Source organism: Oncorhynchus kisutch, unplaced genomic scaffold, assembly GCF_002021735.2.
Source record: "Oncorhynchus kisutch isolate 150728-3 unplaced genomic scaffold, Okis_V2 Okis02a-Okis13b_hom, whole genome shotgun sequence".
In the NCBI taxonomy this organism is placed as follows: domain Eukaryota; kingdom Metazoa; phylum Chordata; class Actinopteri; order Salmoniformes; family Salmonidae; genus Oncorhynchus; species Oncorhynchus kisutch.
Genome location: NW_022261979.1, coordinates 10,980,927 through 10,999,339, shown reverse-complemented (window position 1 = coordinate 10,999,339; position 18,413 = coordinate 10,980,927). Strand labels below are relative to the sequence as shown.

General features: G+C 50.0%; 1 protein-coding gene across 2 annotated transcripts in view; it reads right to left on the bottom strand.

The window, feature by feature from the left end:
- LOC109882162 (5-azacytidine-induced protein 2) overlaps positions 1-18,413 on the bottom strand; it is a 42,702-nt gene that overhangs the window by 20,047 nt on the left and 4,242 nt on the right. For both annotated transcript variants that reach the window (XM_031812056.1, XM_031812057.1), the window contains exon 5: positions 514-647. In XM_031812056.1, coding sequence (XP_031667916.1) covers positions 514-647 — 134 coding nt within the window. The remainder of the gene's footprint in view (positions 1-513; positions 648-18,413) is intronic.

Below are 18,413 nucleotides of genomic sequence, written 5' to 3'. Positions count from 1 at the left end.
CCTTCACCAGGGTTTTTGGGTCAACAGACCTTCACCAGGGTTTTGGATCAACAGACCTTCACCCGGGTTTTTGGGGTCAACAGACCTTCAACCGGGTTTTTGGGGTCAACAGACCTTCACCCGGGTTTTTGGGGTCAACAGACCTTCACCCGGGTTTTTGGGGTCAACAGACCTTCACCCGGTTTTTTTTGGGTCAACAGACCTTCACCCGGGTTTTTGGGTCAACAGACCTTCGCCCAGGTTTTTGGGGTCAACAGACCTTCAACCGGGTTTCTGGGTCAACAGACCTTCACTGGGTTTCTGGGTCAACAGACCTTCACTGGGTATTTTGGGGTCAACAGTCCTTCACTGGGTTTTTGGGGTCAACAGACCTTCAACCGGGTTTTTGGGTCAACAGACCTTCACTGGGTTTCTGGGTCAACAGACCTTCACTGGGTTTCTGGGTCAACAGACCTTCACCGGGGTTTTGGGTCAACAGACCTTCACACTAGTTCTATATCCCCATAGTCTTACCCCACAGTGTTCCTGCAGTCGGTTCTTCTCCAGAGTCATCCTCTCCAACTCCTCCTGCAGAGTATGCATCTTCAGTTCACTGTTGATCCTGTCCACCTGCCAGTAGTCCTGAGTACTGGTTAGAGACTTCATCACTATGGAGAGAGAGAACACATACGGTTAGAATACAACGTTGTCACTTCTGGGTCATGTGACATCAGTCCCCTTCTACTTCTGTAACGCTCTAGAAACGTTGAACATCAGGGTAGAGGGTTGAACAATGAATACTCTAGCTTGTCTGGGAGAGACATTGAACATCAGGGTAGAGAAGGTTGAACAATGAACACTAGCTTGTCTGGGAGAAACATTGAACATCAGGGTAGAGAAGGTTGAACAATGAACACTCTAGCTTGTCTGGGAGAAACATTGAACATCAGGGTAGAGAAGGTTGAACACTCTAGCTTGTCTGTGGGATAGTGGGCACGTTGGGATTTGAGCGTCTAGACTCAGTGAAAAGTCATGGGCATTAACTGTCCCTTAGCTGGACATTAGGGACAATCCTGGTCATTACACCTTGGCTGAGCGTAAATGGAAAGTCCCTGCCTGGTCAGGATGACACCGCATGTCAGTCTGTTGGTGAGACTAAGGGGAAAACCTGGTAATGATACTGTCCCTTGGCTGAGGTTAAGTCCCTTGGCTGAGGTTAAGTCCCTTGGCTGAGGTTAAGTCCCTTGGCTGAGGTTAAATCCCTTGGCTGAGGTTAAGTCCCTTGGCTGAGGTTAAGTCCCTGATCATTACAGTACCTTGGCTGAGGTTAAGTCCCTGGTCATTACAGTACCTTGGCTGAGGTTAAGTCCCTGGTCATTACAGTACCTTGGCTGAGGTTAAGTCCCTGGTCATTACAGTACCTTGGCTGAGGTTAAGTCCCTGGTCATTACAGTCCCTTGGCTGAGGTTAAGTCCCTTGGCTGAGGTTAAGTCCCTTGGCTGAGGTTAAGTCCCTTGGCTGAGGTTAAGTCCCTTGGCTGAGGTTAAGTCCCTGGTCATTACAGTCCCTTGGCTGAGGTTAAGTCCCTTGGCTGAGGTTAAGTCCCTTGGCTGAGGTTAAGTCCCTTGGCTGAGGTTAAGTCCCTTGGCTGAGGTTAAGTCCCTTGGCTGAGGTTAAGTCCCTTGGCTGAGGTTAAGTCCCTTGGCTGAGGTTAAGTCCCTTGGCTGAGGTTAAGTCCCTGATCATTACAGTACCTTGGCTGAGGTTAAGTCCCTGGTCATTACAGTACCTTGGCTGAGGTTAAGTCCCTTGGCTGAGGTTAAGTCCCTGGTCATTATAGTACCTTGGCTGAGGTTAAGTCCCTTGGCTGAGGTTAAGTCCCTGGTCATTACAGTCCCTTGGCTGAGGTTAAGTCCCTGATCATTACAGTACCTTGGCTGAGGTTAAGTCCCTGATCATTACAGTACCTTGGCTGAGGTTAAGTCCCTTGGCTGAGGTTAAGTCCCTGGTCATTACAGTCCCTTGGCTGAGGTTAAGTCCCTGATCATTACAGTACCTTGGCTGAGGTTAAGTCCCTTGGCTGAGGTTAAGTCCCTGGTCATTACAGTACCTTGGCTGAGGTTAAGTCCCTGATCATTACAGTCCCTTGGCTGAGGTTAAGTCCCTGGTCATTACAGTACCTTGGCTGAGGTTAAGTCCCTGGTCATTACAGTACCTTGGCTGAGGTTAAGTCCCTGGTCATTACAGTACCTTGGCTGAGGTTAAGTCCCTGGTCATTACAGTACCTTGGCTGAGGTTAAGTCCCTTGGCTGAGGTTAAGTCCCTTGGCTGAGGTTAAGTCCCTGATCATTACAGTCCCTTGGCTGAGGTTAAGTCCCTGATCATTACAGTCCCTTGGCTGAGGTTAAGTCCGTGGTCATTACAGTACCTTGGCTGAGGTTAAGTCCCTGATCATTACAGTACCTTGGCTGAGGTTAAGTCCCTGGTCATTACAGTACCTTGGCTGAGGTTAAGTCCCTGATCATTACAGTACCTTGGCTGAGGTTAAGTCCCTGGTCATTACAGTACCTTGGCTGAGGTTAAGTCCCTTGGCTGAGGTTAAGTCCCTGGTCATTACAGTACCTTGGCTGAGGTTAAGTCCCTTGGCTGAGGTTAAGTCCCTTGGCTGAGGTTAAGTCCCTTGGCTGAGGTTAAGTCCCTGGTCTTTACAGTCCCTTGGCTGAGGTTAAGTCCCTGGTCATTACAGTACCTTGGCTGAGGTTAAGTCCCTGGTCATTACAGTCCCTTGGCTGAGGTTAAGTCCCTTGGCTGAGGTTAAGTCCCTGGTCATTACAGTCCCTTGGCTGAGGTTAAGTCCCTGGTCATTACAGTCCCTTGGCTGAGGTTAAGTCCCCTGGCTGAGGTTAAGTCCCCTGGCTGAGGTTAAGTCCCTGGTCATTACAGTACCTTGGCTGAGGTTAAGTCCCTTGGCTGAGGTTAAGTCCCTGATCATTACAGTACCTTGGCTGAGGTTAAGTCCCTGGTCATTACAGTCCCTTGGCTGAGGTTAAGTCCCTGGTCATTACAGTCCCTTGGCTGAGGTTAAGTCCCTGGTCATTACAGTACCTTGGCTGAGGTTAAGTCCCTGGTCATTACAGTCCCTTGGCTGAGGTTAAGTCCCTGGTCATTACAGTACCTTGGCTGAGGTTAAGTCCCTGGTCATTACAGTACCTTGGCTGAGGTTAAGTCCCTTGGCTGAGGTTAAGTCCCTTGGCTGAGGTTAAGTCCCTGGTCATTACAGTACCTTGGCTGAGGTTAAGTCCCTTGGCTGAGGTTAAGTCCCTGGTCATTACAGTACCTTGGCTGAGGTTAAGTCCCTTGGCTGAGGTTAAGTCCCTTGGCTGAGGTTAAGTCCCTTGGCTGAGGTTAAGTCCCTGGTCATTACAGTCCCTTGGCTGAGGTTAAGTCCCTTGGCTGAGGTTAAGTCCCTGGTCATTACAGTACCTTGGCTGAGGTTAAGTCCCTTGGCTGAGGTTAAGTCCCTGATCATTACAGTACCTTGGCTGAGGTTAAGTCCCTGATCATTACAGTACCTTGGCTGAGGTTAAGTCCCTGGTCATTACAGTACCTTGGCTGAGGTTAAGTCCCTGGTCATTACAGTACCTTGGCTGAGGTTAAGTCCCTGGTCATTACAGTACCTTGGCTGAGGTTAAGTCCCTGGTCATTACAGTACCTTGGCTGAGGTTAAGTCCCTGGTCATTACAGTCCCTTGGCTGAGGTTAAGTCCCTGGTCATTACAGTCCCTTGGCTGAGGTTAAGTCCCTTGGCTGAGGTTAAGTCCCTGGTCATTACAGTACCTTGGCTGAGGTTAAGTCCCTTGGCTGAGGTTAAGTCCCTGGTCATTACAGTACCTTGGCTGAGGTTAAGTCCCTTGGCTGAGGTTAAGTCCCTGGTCATTACAGTACCTTGGCTGAGGTTAAGTCCCTGGTCATTACAGTACCTTGGCTGAGGTTAAGTCCCTGGTCATTACAGTCCCTTGGCTGAGGTTAAGTCCCTTGGCTGAGGTTAAGTCCCTTGGCTGAGGTTAAGTCCCTGGTCATTACAGTCCCTTGGCTGAGGTTAAGTCCCTTGGCTGAGGTTAAGTCCCTTGGCTGAGGTTAAGTCCCTTGGCTGAGGTTAAGTCCCTTGGCTGAGGTTAAGTCCCTTGGCTGAGGTTAAGTCCCTTGGCTGAGGTTAAGTCCCTGATCATTACAGTACCTTGGCTGAGGTTAAGTCCCTGGTCATTACAGTACCTTGGCTGAGGTTAAGTCCCTTGGCTGAGGTTAAGTCCCTGGTCATTACAGTACCTTGGCTGAGGTTAAGTCCCTTGGCTGAGGTTAAGTCCCTGGTCATTACAGTCCCTTGGCTGAGGTTAAGTCCCTGATCATTACAGTACCTTGGCTGAGGTTAAGTCCCTTGGCTGAGGTTAAGTCCCTGGTCATTACAGTACCTTGGCTGAGGTTAAGTCCCTGATCATTACAGTCCCTTGGCTGAGGTTAAGTCCCTGGTCATTACAGTACCTTGGCTGAGGTTAAGTCCCTGGTCATTACAGTACCTTGGCTGAGGTTAAGTCCCTGGTCATTACAGTACCTTGGCTGAGGTTAAGTCCCTGGTCATTACAGTACCTTGGCTGAGGTTAAGTCCCTTGGCTGAGGTTAAGTCCCTTGGCTGAGGTTAAGTCCCTGATCATTACAGTCCCTTGGCTGAGGTTAAGTCCCTGATCATTACAGTCCCTTGGCTGAGGTTAAGTCCGTGGTCATTACAGTACCTTGGCTGAGGTTAAGTCCCTGATCATTACAGTACCTTGGCTGAGGTTAAGTCCCTGGTCATTACAGTACCTTGGCTGAGGTTAAGTCCCTGATCATTACAGTACCTTGGCTGAGGTTAAGTCCCTGGTCATTACAGTACCTTGGCTGAGGTTAAGTCCCTTGGCTGAGGTTAAGTCCCTGGTCATTACAGTACCTTGGCTGAGGTTAAGTCCCTTGGCTGAGGTTAAGTCCCTTGGCTGAGGTTAAGTCCCTGGTCTTTACAGTCCCTTGGCTGAGGTTAAGTCCCTGGTCATTACAGTACCTTGGCTGAGGTTAAGTCCCTGGTCATTACAGTCCCTTGGCTGAGGTTAAGTCCCTTGGCTGAGGTTAAGTCCCTGGTCATTACAGTCCCTTGGCTGAGGTTAAGTCCCTGGTCATTACAGTCCCTTGGCTGAGGTTAAGTCCCCTGGCTGAGGTTAAGTCCCTGGTCATTACAGTACCTTGGCTGAGGTTAAGTCCCTTGGCTGAGGTTAAGTCCCTGATCATTACAGTACCTTGGCTGAGGTTAAGTCCCTGGTCATTACAGTCCCTTGGCTGAGGTTAAGTCCCTGGTCATTACAGTCCCTTGGCTGAGGTTAAGTCCCTGGTCATTACAGTACCTTGGCTGAGGTTAAGTCCCTGGTCATTACAGTCCCTTGGCTGAGGTTAAGTCCCTGGTCATTACAGTACCTTGGCTGAGGTTAAGTCCCTGGTCATTACAGTACCTTGGCTGAGGTTAAGTCCCTTGGCTGAGGTTAAGTCCCTTGGCTGAGGTTAAGTCCCTGGTCATTACAGTACCTTGGCTGAGGTTAAGTCCCTTGGCTGAGGTTAAGTCCCTTGGCTGAGGTTAAGTCCCTGGTCATTACAGTACCTTGGCTGAGGTTAAGTCCCTTGGCTGAGGTTAAGTCCCTTGGCTGAGGTTAAGTCCCTTGGCTGAGGTTAAGTCCCTGGTCATTACAGTCCCTTGGCTGAGGTTAAGTCCCTTGGCTGAGGTTAAGTCCCTTGGCTGAGGTTAAGTCCCTGATCATTACAGTCCCTTGGCTGAGGTTAAGTCCCTGATCATTACAGTCCCTTGGCTGAGGTTAAGTCCGTGGTCATTACAGTACCTTGGCTGAGGTTAAGTCCCTGATCATTACAGTACCTTGGCTGAGGTTAAGTCCCTGGTCATTACAGTACCTTGGCTGAGGTTAAGTCCCTGATCATTACAGTACCTTGGCTGAGGTTAAGTCCCTGGTCATTACAGTACCTTGGCTGAGGTTAAGTCCCTTGGCTGAGGTTAAGTCCCTGGTCATTACAGTACCTTGGCTGAGGTTAAGTCCCTTGGCTGAGGTTAAGTCCCTTGGCTGAGGTTAAGTCCCTTGGCTGAGGTTAAGTCCCTGGTCTTTACAGTCCCTTGGCTGAGGTTAAGTCCCTGGTCATTACAGTACCTTGGCTGAGGTTAAGTCCCTGGTCATTACAGTCCCTTGGCTGAGGTTAAGTCCCTTGGCTGAGGTTAAGTCCCTGGTCATTACAGTCCCTTGGCTGAGGTTAAGTCCCTGGTCATTACAGTCCCTTGGCTGAGGTTAAGTCCCCTGGCTGAGGTTAAGTCCCCTGGCTGAGGTTAAGTCCCTGGTCATTACAGTACCTTGGCTGAGGTTAAGTCCCTTGGCTGAGGTTAAGTCCCTGATCATTACAGTACCTTGGCTGAGGTTAAGTCCCTGGTCATTACAGTCCCTTGGCTGAGGTTAAGTCCCTGGTCATTACAGTCCCTTGGCTGAGGTTAAGTCCCTGGTCATTACAGTACCTTGGCTGAGGTTAAGTCCCTGGTCATTACAGTCCCTTGGCTGAGGTTAAGTCCCTGGTCATTACAGTACCTTGGCTGAGGTTAAGTCCCTGGTCATTACAGTACCTTGGCTGAGGTTAAGTCCCTTGGCTGAGGTTAAGTCCCTTGGCTGAGGTTAAGTCCCTGGTCATTACAGTACCTTGGCTGAGGTTAAGTCCCTTGGCTGAGGTTAAGTCCCTTGGCTGAGGTTAAGTCCCTGGTCATTACAGTACCTTGGCTGAGGTTAAGTCCCTTGGCTGAGGTTAAGTCCCTTGGCTGAGGTTAAGTCCCTTGGCTGAGGTTAAGTCCCTGGTCATTACAGTCCCTTGGCTGAGGTTAAGTCCCTTGGCTGAGGTTAAGTCCCTGGTCATTACAGTACCTTGGCTGAGGTTAAGTCCCTTGGCTGAGGTTAAGTCCCTGATCATTACAGTACCTTGGCTGAGGTTAAGTCCCTGATCATTACAGTACCTTGGCTGAGGTTAAGTCCCTGGTCATTACAGTACCTTGGCTGAGGTTAAGTCCCTGGTCATTACAGTACCTTGGCTGAGGTTAAGTCCCTGGTCATTACAGTACCTTGGCTGAGGTTAAGTCCCTGGTCATTACAGTACCTTGGCTGAGGTTAAGTCCCTGGTCATTACAGTCCCTTGGCTGAGGTTAAGTCCCTGGTCATTACAGTCCCTTGGCTGAGGTTAAGTCCCTTGGCTGAGGTTAAGTCCCTGGTCATTACAGTACCTTGGCTGAGGTTAAGTCCCTTGGCTGAGGTTAAGTCCCTGGTCATTACAGTACCTTGGCTGAGGTTAAGTCCCTTGGCTGAGGTTAAGTCCCTGGTCATTACAGTACCTTGGCTGAGGTTAAGTCCCTGGTCATTACAGTACCTTGGCTGAGGTTAAGTCCCTGGTCATTACAGTCCCTTGGCTGAGGTTAAGTCCCTTGGCTGAGGTTAAGTCCCTTGGCTGAGGTTAAGTCCCTGGTCATTACAGTCCCTTGGCTGAGGTTAAGTCCCTTGGCTGAGGTTAAGTCCCTTGGCTGAGGTTAAGTCCCTTGGCTGAGGTTAAGTCCCTTGGCTGAGGTTAAGTCCCTTGGCTGAGGTTAAGTCCCTTGGCTGAGGTTAAGTCCCTGATCATTACAGTACCTTGGCTGAGGTTAAGTCCCTGGTCATTACAGTACCTTGGCTGAGGTTAAGTCCCTTGGCTGAGGTTAAGTCCCTGGTCATTACAGTACCTTGGCTGAGGTTAAGTCCCTTGGCTGAGGTTAAGTCCCTGGTCATTACAGTCCCTTGGCTGAGGTTAAGTCCCTGATCATTACAGTACCTTGGCTGAGGTTAAGTCCCTTGGCTGAGGTTAAGTCCCTGGTCATTACAGTACCTTGGCTGAGGTTAAGTCCCTGATCATTACAGTCCCTTGGCTGAGGTTAAGTCCCTGGTCATTACAGTACCTTGGCTGAGGTTAAGTCCCTGGTCATTACAGTACCTTGGCTGAGGTTAAGTCCCTGGTCATTACAGTACCTTGGCTGAGGTTAAGTCCCTGGTCATTACAGTACCTTGGCTGAGGTTAAGTCCCTTGGCTGAGGTTAAGTCCCTTGGCTGAGGTTAAGTCCCTGATCATTACAGTCCCTTGGCTGAGGTTAAGTCCCTGATCATTACAGTCCCTTGGCTGAGGTTAAGTCCGTGGTCATTACAGTACCTTGGCTGAGGTTAAGTCCCTGATCATTACAGTACCTTGGCTGAGGTTAAGTCCCTGGTCATTACAGTACCTTGGCTGAGGTTAAGTCCCTGATCATTACAGTACCTTGGCTGAGGTTAAGTCCCTGGTCATTACAGTACCTTGGCTGAGGTTAAGTCCCTTGGCTGAGGTTAAGTCCCTGGTCATTACAGTACCTTGGCTGAGGTTAAGTCCCTTGGCTGAGGTTAAGTCCCTTGGCTGAGGTTAAGTCCCTGGTCTTTACAGTCCCTTGGCTGAGGTTAAGTCCCTGGTCATTACAGTACCTTGGCTGAGGTTAAGTCCCTGGTCATTACAGTCCCTTGGCTGAGGTTAAGTCCCTTGGCTGAGGTTAAGTCCCTGGTCATTACAGTCCCTTGGCTGAGGTTAAGTCCCTGGTCATTACAGTCCCTTGGCTGAGGTTAAGTCCCCTGGCTGAGGTTAAGTCCCTGGTCATTACAGTACCTTGGCTGAGGTTAAGTCCCTTGGCTGAGGTTAAGTCCCTGATCATTACAGTACCTTGGCTGAGGTTAAGTCCCTGGTCATTACAGTCCCTTGGCTGAGGTTAAGTCCCTGGTCATTACAGTCCCTTGGCTGAGGTTAAGTCCCTGGTCATTACAGTACCTTGGCTGAGGTTAAGTCCCTGGTCATTACAGTCCCTTGGCTGAGGTTAAGTCCCTGGTCATTACAGTACCTTGGCTGAGGTTAAGTCCCTGGTCATTACAGTACCTTGGCTGAGGTTAAGTCCCTTGGCTGAGGTTAAGTCCCTTGGCTGAGGTTAAGTCCCTGGTCATTACAGTACCTTGGCTGAGGTTAAGTCCCTTGGCTGAGGTTAAGTCCCTTGGCTGAGGTTAAGTCCCTGGTCATTACAGTACCTTGGCTGAGGTTAAGTCCCTTGGCTGAGGTTAAGTCCCTTGGCTGAGGTTAAGTCCCTTGGCTGAGGTTAAGTCCCTGGTCATTACAGTCCCTTGGCTGAGGTTAAGTCCCTTGGCTGAGGTTAAGTCCCTGGTCATTACAGTACCTTGGCTGAGGTTAAGTCCCTTGGCTGAGGTTAAGTCCCTGATCATTACAGTACCTTGGCTGAGGTTAAGTCCCTGATCATTACAGTACCTTGGCTGAGGTTAAGTCCCTGGTCATTACAGTACCTTGGCTGAGGTTAAGTCCCTGGTCATTACAGTACCTTGGCTGAGGTTAAGTCCCTGGTCATTACAGTACCTTGGCTGAGGTTAAGTCCCTGGTCATTACAGTACCTTGGCTGAGGTTAAGTCCCTGGTCATTACAGTCCCTTGGCTGAGGTTAAGTCCCTGGTCATTACAGTCCCTTGGCTGAGGTTAAGTCCCTTGGCCGAGGTTAAGTCCCTGGTCATTACAGTACCTTGGCTGAGGTTAAGTCCCTTGGCTGAGGTTAAGTCCCTGGTCATTACAGTACCTTGGCTGAGGTTAAGTCCCTGGTCATTACAGTACCTTGGCTGAGGTTAAGTCCCTGGTCATTACAGTCCCTTGGCTGAGGTTAAGTCCCTGGTCATTACAGTCCCTTGGCTGAGGTTAAGTCCCTTGGCTGAGGTTAAGTCCCTGGTCATTACAGTACCTTGGCTGAGGTTAAGTCCCTTGGCTGAGGTTAAGTCCCTGGTCATTACAGTACCTTGGCTGAGGTTAAGTCCCTTGGCTGAGGTTAAGTCCCTGGTCATTACAGTACCTTGGCTGAGGTTAAGTCCCTGGTCATTACAGTACCTTGGCTGAGGTTAAGTCCCTGGTCATTACAGTCCCTTGGCCTGGTTAAGTCCCTTGGCTGAGGTTAAGTCCCTTGGCTGAGGTTAAGTCCCTGGTCATTACAGTCCCTTGGCTGAGGTTAAGTCCCTTGGCTGAGGTTAAGTCCCTTGGCTGAGGTTAAGTCCCTTGGCTGAGGTTAAGTCCCTTGGCTGAGGTTAAGTCCCTTGGCTGAGGTTAAGTCCCTTGGCTGAGGTTAAGTCCCTGATCATTACAGTACCTTGGCTGAGGTTAAGTCCCTGGTCATTACAGTACCTTGGCTGAGGTTAAGTCCCTTGGCTGAGGTTAAGTCCCTGGTCATTACAGTACCTTGGCTGAGGTTAAGTCCCTTGGCTGAGGTTAAGTCCCTGGTCATTACAGTCCCTTGGCTGAGGTTAAGTCCCTGATCATTACAGTACCTTGGCTGAGGTTAAGTCCCTGATCATTACAGTACCTTGGCTGAGGTTAAGTCCCTTGGCTGAGGTTAAGTCCCTGGTCATTACAGTCCCTTGGCTGAGGTTAAGTCCCTGATCATTACAGTACCTTGGCTGAGGTTAAGTCCCTTGGCTGAGGTTAAGTCCCTGGTCATTACAGTACCTTGGCTGAGGTTAAGTCCCTGATCATTACAGTCCCTTGGCTGAGGTTAAGTCCCTTGGCTGAGGTTAAGTCCCTGGTCATTACAGTACCTTGGCTGAGGTTAAGTCCCTGGTCATTACAGTACCTTGGCTGAGGTTAAGTCCCTGGTCATTACAGTACCTTGGCTGAGGTTAAGTCCCTGATCATTACAGTACCTTGGCTGAGGTTAAGTCCCTTGGCTGAGGTTAAGTCCCTGGTCATTACAGTACCTTGGCTGAGGTTAAGTCCCTGGTCATTACAGTACCTTGGCTGAGGTTAAGTCCCTTGGCTGAGGTTAAGTCCCTTGGCTGAGGTTAAGTCCCTGGTCATTACAGTCCCTTGGCTGAGGTTAAGTCCCTGATCATTACAGTCCCTTGGCTGAGGTTAAGTCCCTGGTCATTACAGTACCTTGGATGAGGTTAAGTCCCTGATCATTACAGTACCTTGGCTGAGGTTAAGTCCCTGGTCATTACAGTACCTTGGCTGAGGTTAAGTCCCTGATCATTACAGTACCTTGGCTGAGGTTAAGTCCCTGGTCATTACAGTACCTTGGCTGAGGTTAAGTCCCTGATCATTACAGTACCTTGGCTGAGGTTAAGTCCCTGGTCATTACAGTACCTTGGCTGAGGTTAAGTCCCTGGTCATTACAGTACCTTGGCTGAGGTTAAGTCCCTGGTCATTACAGTACCTTGGCTGAGGTTAAGTCCCTGGTCATTACAGTACCTTGGCTGAGGTTAAGTCCCTGGTCATTACAGTCCCTTGGCTGAGGTTAAGTCCCTGGTCATTACAGTACCTTGGCTGAGGTTAAGTCCCTGGTCATTACAGTACCTTGGCTGAGGTTAAGTCCCTGGTCATTACAGTCCCTTGGCTGAGGTTAAGTCCCTGGTCATTACAGTACCTTGGCTGAGGTTAAGTCCCTTGGCTGAGGTTAAGTCCCTGGTCATTACAGTACCTTGGCTGAGGTTAAGTCCCTTGGCTGAGGTTAAGTCCCTGGTCATTACAGTACCTTGGCTGAGGTTAAGTCCCTGGTCATTACAGTACCTTGGCTGAGGTTAAGTCCCTGGTCATTACAGTACCTTGGCTGAGGTTAAGTCCCTGGTCATTACAGTCCCTTGGCTGAGGTTAAGTCCCTGGTCATTACAGTCCCTTGGCTGAGGTTAAGTCCCTTGGCTGAGGTTAAGTCCCTGGTCATTACAGTACCTTGGCTGAGGTTAAGTCCCTTGGCTGAGGTTAAGTCCCTGGTCATTACAGTACCTTGGCTGAGGTTAAGTCCCTTGGCTGAGGTTAAGTCCCTGGTCATTACAGTACCTTGGCTGAGGTTAAGTCCCTGGTCATTACAGTACCTTGGCTGAGGTTAAGTCCCTGGTCATTACAGTCCCTTGGCTGAGGTTAAGTCCCTTGGCTGAGGTTAAGTCCCTTGGCTGAGGTTAAGTCCCTTGGCTGAGGTTAAGTCCCTGGTCATTACAGTCCCTTGGCTGAGGTTAAGTCCCTTGGCTGAGGTTAAGTCCCTTGGCTGAGGTTAAGTCCCTTGGCTGAGGTTAAGTCCCTTGGCTGAGGTTAAGTCCCTTGGCTGAGGTTAAGTCCCTTGGCTGAGGTTAAGTCCCTGATCATTACAGTACCTTGGCTGAGGTTAAGTCCCTGGTCATTACAGTACCTTGGCTGAGGTTAAGTCCCTTGGCTGAGGTTAAGTCCCTGGTCATTACAGTACCTTGGCTGAGGTTAAGTCCCTTGGCTGAGGTTAAGTCCCTGGTCATTACAGTCCCTTGGCTGAGGTTAAGTCCCTGATCATTACAGTACCTTGGCTGAGGTTAAGTCCCTGATCATTACAGTACCTTGGCTGAGGTTAAGTCCCTTGGCTGAGGTTAAGTCCCTGGTCATTACAGTCCCTTGGCTGAGGTTAAGTCCCTGATCATTACAGTACCTTGGCTGAGGTTAAGTCCCTTGGCTGAGGTTAAGTCCCTGGTCATTACAGTACCTTGGCTGAGGTTAAGTCCCTTGGCTGAGGTTAAGTCCCTGGTCATTACAGTACCTTGGCTGAGGTTAAGTCCCTTGGCTGAGGTTAAGTCCCTGGTCATTACAGTACCTTGGCTGAGGTTAAGTCCCTGGTCATTACAGTACCTTGGCTGAGGTTAAGTCCCTGGTCATTACAGTCCCTTGGCTGAGGTTAAGTCCCTTGGCTGAGGTTAAGTCCCTTGGCTGAGGTTAAGTCCCTTGGCTGAGGTTAAGTCCCTGGTCATTACAGTCCCTTGGCTGAGGTTAAGTCCCTTGGCTGAGGTTAAGTCCCTTGGCTGAGGTTAAGTCCCTTGGCTGAGGTTAAGTCCCTTGGCTGAGGTTAAGTCCCTTGGCTGAGGTTAAGTCCCTGATCATTACAGTACCTTGGCTGAGGTTAAGTCCCTGGTCATTACAGTACCTTGGCTGAGGTTAAGTCCCTTGGCTGAGGTTAAGTCCCTGGTCATTACAGTACCTTGGCTGAGGTTAAGTCCCTTGGCTGAGGTTAAGTCCCTGGTCATTACAGTCCCTTGGCTGAGGTTAAGTCCCTGATCATTACAGTACCTTGGCTGAGGTTAAGTCCCTGATCATTACAGTACCTTGGCTGAGGTTAAGTCCCTTGGCTGAGGTTAAGTCCCTGGTCATTACAGTCCCTTGGCTGAGGTTAAGTCCCTGATCATTACAGTACCTTGGCTGAGGTTAAGTCCCTTGGCTGAGGTTAAGTCCCTGGTCATTACAGTACCTTGGCTGAGGTTAAGTCCCTGATCATTACAGTCCCTTGGCTGAGGTTAAGTCCCTTGGCTGAGGTTAAGTCCCTGGTCATTACAGTACCTTGGCTGAGGTTAAGTCCCTGGTCATTACAGTACCTTGGCTGAGGTTAAGTCCCTGGTCATTACAGTACCTTGGCTGAGGTTAAGTCCCTTGGCTGAGGTTAAGTCCCTTGGCTGAGGTTAAGTCCCTTGGCTGAGGTTAAGTCCCTGATCATTACAGTCCCTTGGCTGAGGTTAAGTCCCTGGTCATTACAGTACCTTGGCTGAGGTTAAGTCCCTGATCATTACAGTACCTTGGCTGAGGTTAAGTCCCTGGTCATTACAGTACCTTGGCTGAGGTTAAGTCCCTGATCATTACAGTACCTTGGCTGAGGTTAAGTCCCTGGTCATTACAGTACCTTGGCTGAGGTTAAGTCCCTGATCATTACAGTACCTTGGCTGAGGTTAAGTCCCTGGTCATTACAGTACCTTGGCTGAGGTTAAGTCCCTTGGCTGAGGTTAAGTCCCTGGTCATTACAGTACCTTGGCTGAGGTTAAGTCCCTTGGCTGAGGTTAAGTCCCTTGGCTGAGGTTAAGTCCCTGGTCTTTACAGTCCCTTGGCTGAGGTTAAGTCCCTGGTCATTACAGTACCTTGGCTGAGGTTAAGTCCCTGGTCATTACAGTCCCTTGGCTGAGGTTAAGTCCCTGGTCATTACAGTCCCTTGGCTGAGGTTAAGTCCCTGGTCATTACAGTCCCTTGGCTGAGGTTAAGTCCCTTGGCTGAGGTTAAGTCCCTGGTCATTACAGTACCTTGGCTGAGGTTAAGTCCCTTGGCTGAGGTTAAGTCCCTGGTCATTACAGTCCCCCGGTTCCCCTCTTTCCACTGGGATTCTCTGCCTCTAACCCTATTACAGGGGCTGAGTCACTGGCTTGCTGGGGCTCTCTCATGCTGTCCCTGGAGGGGGTGCGTCACCTGAGTGGGTTGATTCACTGTTGTGGTCATCCTGTCTGGGTTGGCGCCCCCCCCCCCCTTGGGTTGTGCCGTGGCGGAGATCTTTGTGGGCTATACTCAGCCTTGTCTCAGGATGGTAAGTTGGTGGTTGAAGATATCCCTCTAGTGGTGTGGGGGCTGTGCTTTGGCAAAGTGGGTGGGGTTATATCCTTCCTGTTTGGCCCTGTCCGGGGGTGTCCTCGGATGGGGCCACAGTGTCTCCTGACCCCTCCTGTCTCAGCCTCCAGTATTTATGCTGCAGTAGTTTATGTGTCGGGGGGCTGGGGTCAGTTTGTTATATCTGGAGTACTTCTCCTGTCCTATTCGGTGTCCTGTGTGAATCTAAGTGTGCGTTCTCTAATTCTCTCCTTCTCTCTTTCTTTCTCTCTCTCGGAGGACCTGAGCCCTAGGACCATGCCCCAGGACTACCTGACATGATGACTCCTTGCTGTCCCCAGTCCACCTGGCCATGCTGCTGTTCCAGTTTCAACTGACCTGAGCCCTAGGACCATGCCCCAGGACTACCTGACATGATGACTCCTTGCTGTCCCCAGTCTACCTGGCCATGCTGCTGCTCCAGTTTCAACTTCCACCTGACTGTGCTGCTGCTCTAGTTTCAACTGTTCTGCCTTATTATTATTCGACCATGCTGGTCATTTATGAACATTGAACATCTTGACCATGTTCTGTTATAATCTCCACCCGGCACAGCCAGAAGAGGACTGGCCACCCCACATAGCCTGGTTCCTCTCTAGGTTTCTTCCTAGGTATTGGCCTTTCTAGGGAGTTTTTCCTAGCCACCGTGCTTCTCCACCTGCATTGCTTGCTGTTTGGGGTTTTAGGCTGGGTTTCTGTACAGCACTTTGAGATATCAGCTGATGTACGAAGGGCTATATAAATAAATTTGATTTGATTTGATTTGATTTGATTACAGTCCCTTGGCTGAGGTTAAGTCCCTGGTCATTACAGTCCCTTGGCTGAGGTTAAGTCCCTGGTCATTACAGTACCTTGGCTGAGGTTAAGTCCCTGGTCATTACAGTCCCTTGGCTGAGGTTAAGTCCCTGGTCATTACAGTACCTTGGCTGAGGTTAAGTCCCTGGTCATTACAGTACCGTGGCTGAGGTTAAGTCCCTTGGCTGAGGTTAAGTCCCTTGGCTGAGGTTAAGTCCCTGGTCATTACAGTACCTTGGCTGAGGTTAAGTCCCTTGGCTGAGGTTAAGTCCCTGGTCATTACAGTACCTTGGCTGAGGTTAAGTCCCTTGGCTGAGGTTAAGTCCCTTGGCTGAGGTTAAGTCCCTGGTCTTTACAGTCCCTTGGCTGAGGTTAAGTCCCTGGTCATTACAGTACCTTGGCTGAGGTTAAGTCCCTGGTCATTACAGTCCCTTGGCTGAGGTTAAGTCCCTTGGCTGAGGTTAAGTCCCTGGTCATTACAGTCCCTTGGCTGAGGTTAAGTCCCTGGTCATTACAGTCCCTTGGCTGAGGTTAAGTCCCTTGGCTGAGGTTAAGTCCCTGGTCATTACAGTACCTTGGCTGAGGTTAAGTCCCTTGGCTGAGGTTAAGTCCCTGGTCATTACAGTCCCCCGGTTCCCCTCTTTCCACTGGGATTCTCTGCCTCTAACCCTATTACAGGGGCTGAGTCACTGGCTTGCTGGGGCTCTCTCATGCTGTCCCTGGAGGGGGTGCGTCACCTGAGTGGGTTGATTCACTGTTGTGGTCATCCTGTCTGGGTTGGCGCCCCCCCCCCCCTTGGGTTGTGCCGTGGCGGAGATCTTTGTGGGCTATACTCAGCCTTGTCTCAGGATGGTAAGTTGGTGGTTGAAGATATCCCTCTAGTGGTGTGGGGGCTGTGCTTTGGCAAAGTGGGTGGGGTTATATCCTTCCTGTTTGGCCCTGTCCGGGGGTGTCCTCGGATGGGGCCACAGTGTCTCCTGACCCCTCCTGTCTCAGCCTCCAGTATTTATGCTGCAGTAGTTTATGTGTCGGGGGGCTGGGGTCAGTTTGTTATATCTGGAGTACTTCTCCTGTCCTATTCGGTGTCCTGTGTGAATCTAAGTGTGCGTTCTCTAATTCTCTCCTTCTCTCTTTCTTTCTCTCTCTCGGAGGACCTGAGCCCTAGGACCATGCCCCAGGACTACCTGACATGATGACTCCTTGCTGTCCCCAGTCCACCTGGCCATGCTGCTGTTCCAGTTTCAACTGTTCTGCCTTATTATTATTCGACCATGCTGGTCATTTATGAACATTGAACATCTTGACCATGTTCTGTTATAATCTCCACCCGGCACAGCCAGAAGAGGACTGGCCACCCCACATAGCCTGGTTCCTCTCTAGGTTTCTTCCTAGGTATTGGCCTTTCTAGGGAGTTTTTCCTAGCCACCGTGCTTCTCCACCTGCATTGCTTGCTGTTTGGGGTTTTAGGCTGGGTTTCTGTACAGCACTTTGAGATATCAGCTGATGTACGAAGGGCTATATAAATAAATTTGATTTGATTTGATTTGATTTGATTACAGTCCCTTGGCTGAGGTTAAGTCCCTGGTCATTACAGTCCCTTGGCTGAGGTTAAGTCCCTGGTCATTACAGTACCTTGGCTGAGGTTAAGTCCCTGGTCATTACAGTCCCTTGGCTGAGGTTAAGTCCCTGGTCATTACAGTACCTTGGCTGAGGTTAAGTCCCTGGTCATTACAGTACCGTGGCTGAGGTTAAGTCCCTTGGCTGAGGTTAAGTCCCTTGGCTGAGGTTAAGTCCCTGGTCATTACAGTACCTTGGCTGAGGTTAAGTCCCTTGGCTGAGGTTAAGTCCCTGGTCATTACAGTACCTTGGCTGAGGTTAAGTCCCTTGGCTGAGGTTAAGTCCCTTGGCTGAGGTTAAGTCCCTTGGCTGAGGTTAAGTCCCTTGGCTGAGGTTAAGTCCCTGGTCATTACAGTCCCTTGGCTGAGGTTAAGTCAATGGTCATTACAGTACCTTGGCTGAGGTTAAGTCCCTTGGCTGAGGTTAAGTCCCTGATCATTACAGTACCTTGGCTGAGGTTAAGTCCCTGGTCATTACAGTACCTTGGCTGAGGTTAAGTCCCTGGTCATTACAGTACCTTGGCTGAGGTTAAGTCCCTGGTCATTACAGTACCTTGGCTGAGGTTAAGTCCCTGGTCATTACAGTACCTTGGCTGAGGTTAAGTCCCTGGTCATTACAGTCCCTTGGCTGAGGTTAAGTCCCTGGTCATTACAGTCCCTTGGCTGAGGTTAAGTCCCTTGGCTGAGGTTAAGTCCCTGGTCATTACAGTACCTTGGCTGAGGTTAAGTCCCTTGGCTGAGGTTAAGTCCCTGGTCATTACAGTACCTTGGCTGAGGTTAAGTCCCTTGGCTGAGGTTAAGTCCCTGGTCATTACAGTACCTTGGCTGAGGTTAAGTCCCTGGTCATTACAGTACCTTGGCTGAGGTTAAGTCCCTGGTCATTACAGTCCCTTGGCTGAGGTTAAGTCCCTGGTCATTACAGTCCCTTGGCTGAGGTTAAGTCCCTTGGCTGAGGTTAAGTCCCTGGTCATTACAGTACCTTGGCTGAGGTTAAGTCCCTTGGCTGAGGTTAAGTCCCTGGTCATTACAGTACCTTGGCTGAGGTTAAGTCCCTTGGCTGAGGTTAAGTCCCTGGTCATTACAGTACCTTGGCTGAGGTTAAGTCCCTGGTCATTACAGTACCTTGGCTGAGGTTAAGTCCCTGGTCATTACAGTACCTTGGCTGAGGTTAAGTCCCTGGTCATTACAGTCCCTTGGCTGAGGTTAAGTCCCTGGTCATTACAGTCCCTTGGCTGAGGTTAAGTCCCTGGTCATTACAGTACCTTGGCTGAGGTTAAGTCCCTTGGCTGAGGTTAAGTCCCTGGTCATTACAGTACCTTGGCTGAGGTTAAGTCCCTTGGCTGAGGTTAAGTCCCTGGTCATTACAGTACCTTGGCTGAGGTTAAGTCCCTGGTCATTACAGTACCTTGGCTGAGGTTAAGTCCCTGGTCATTACAGTACCTTGGCTGAGGTTAAGTCCCTTGGCTGAGGTTAAG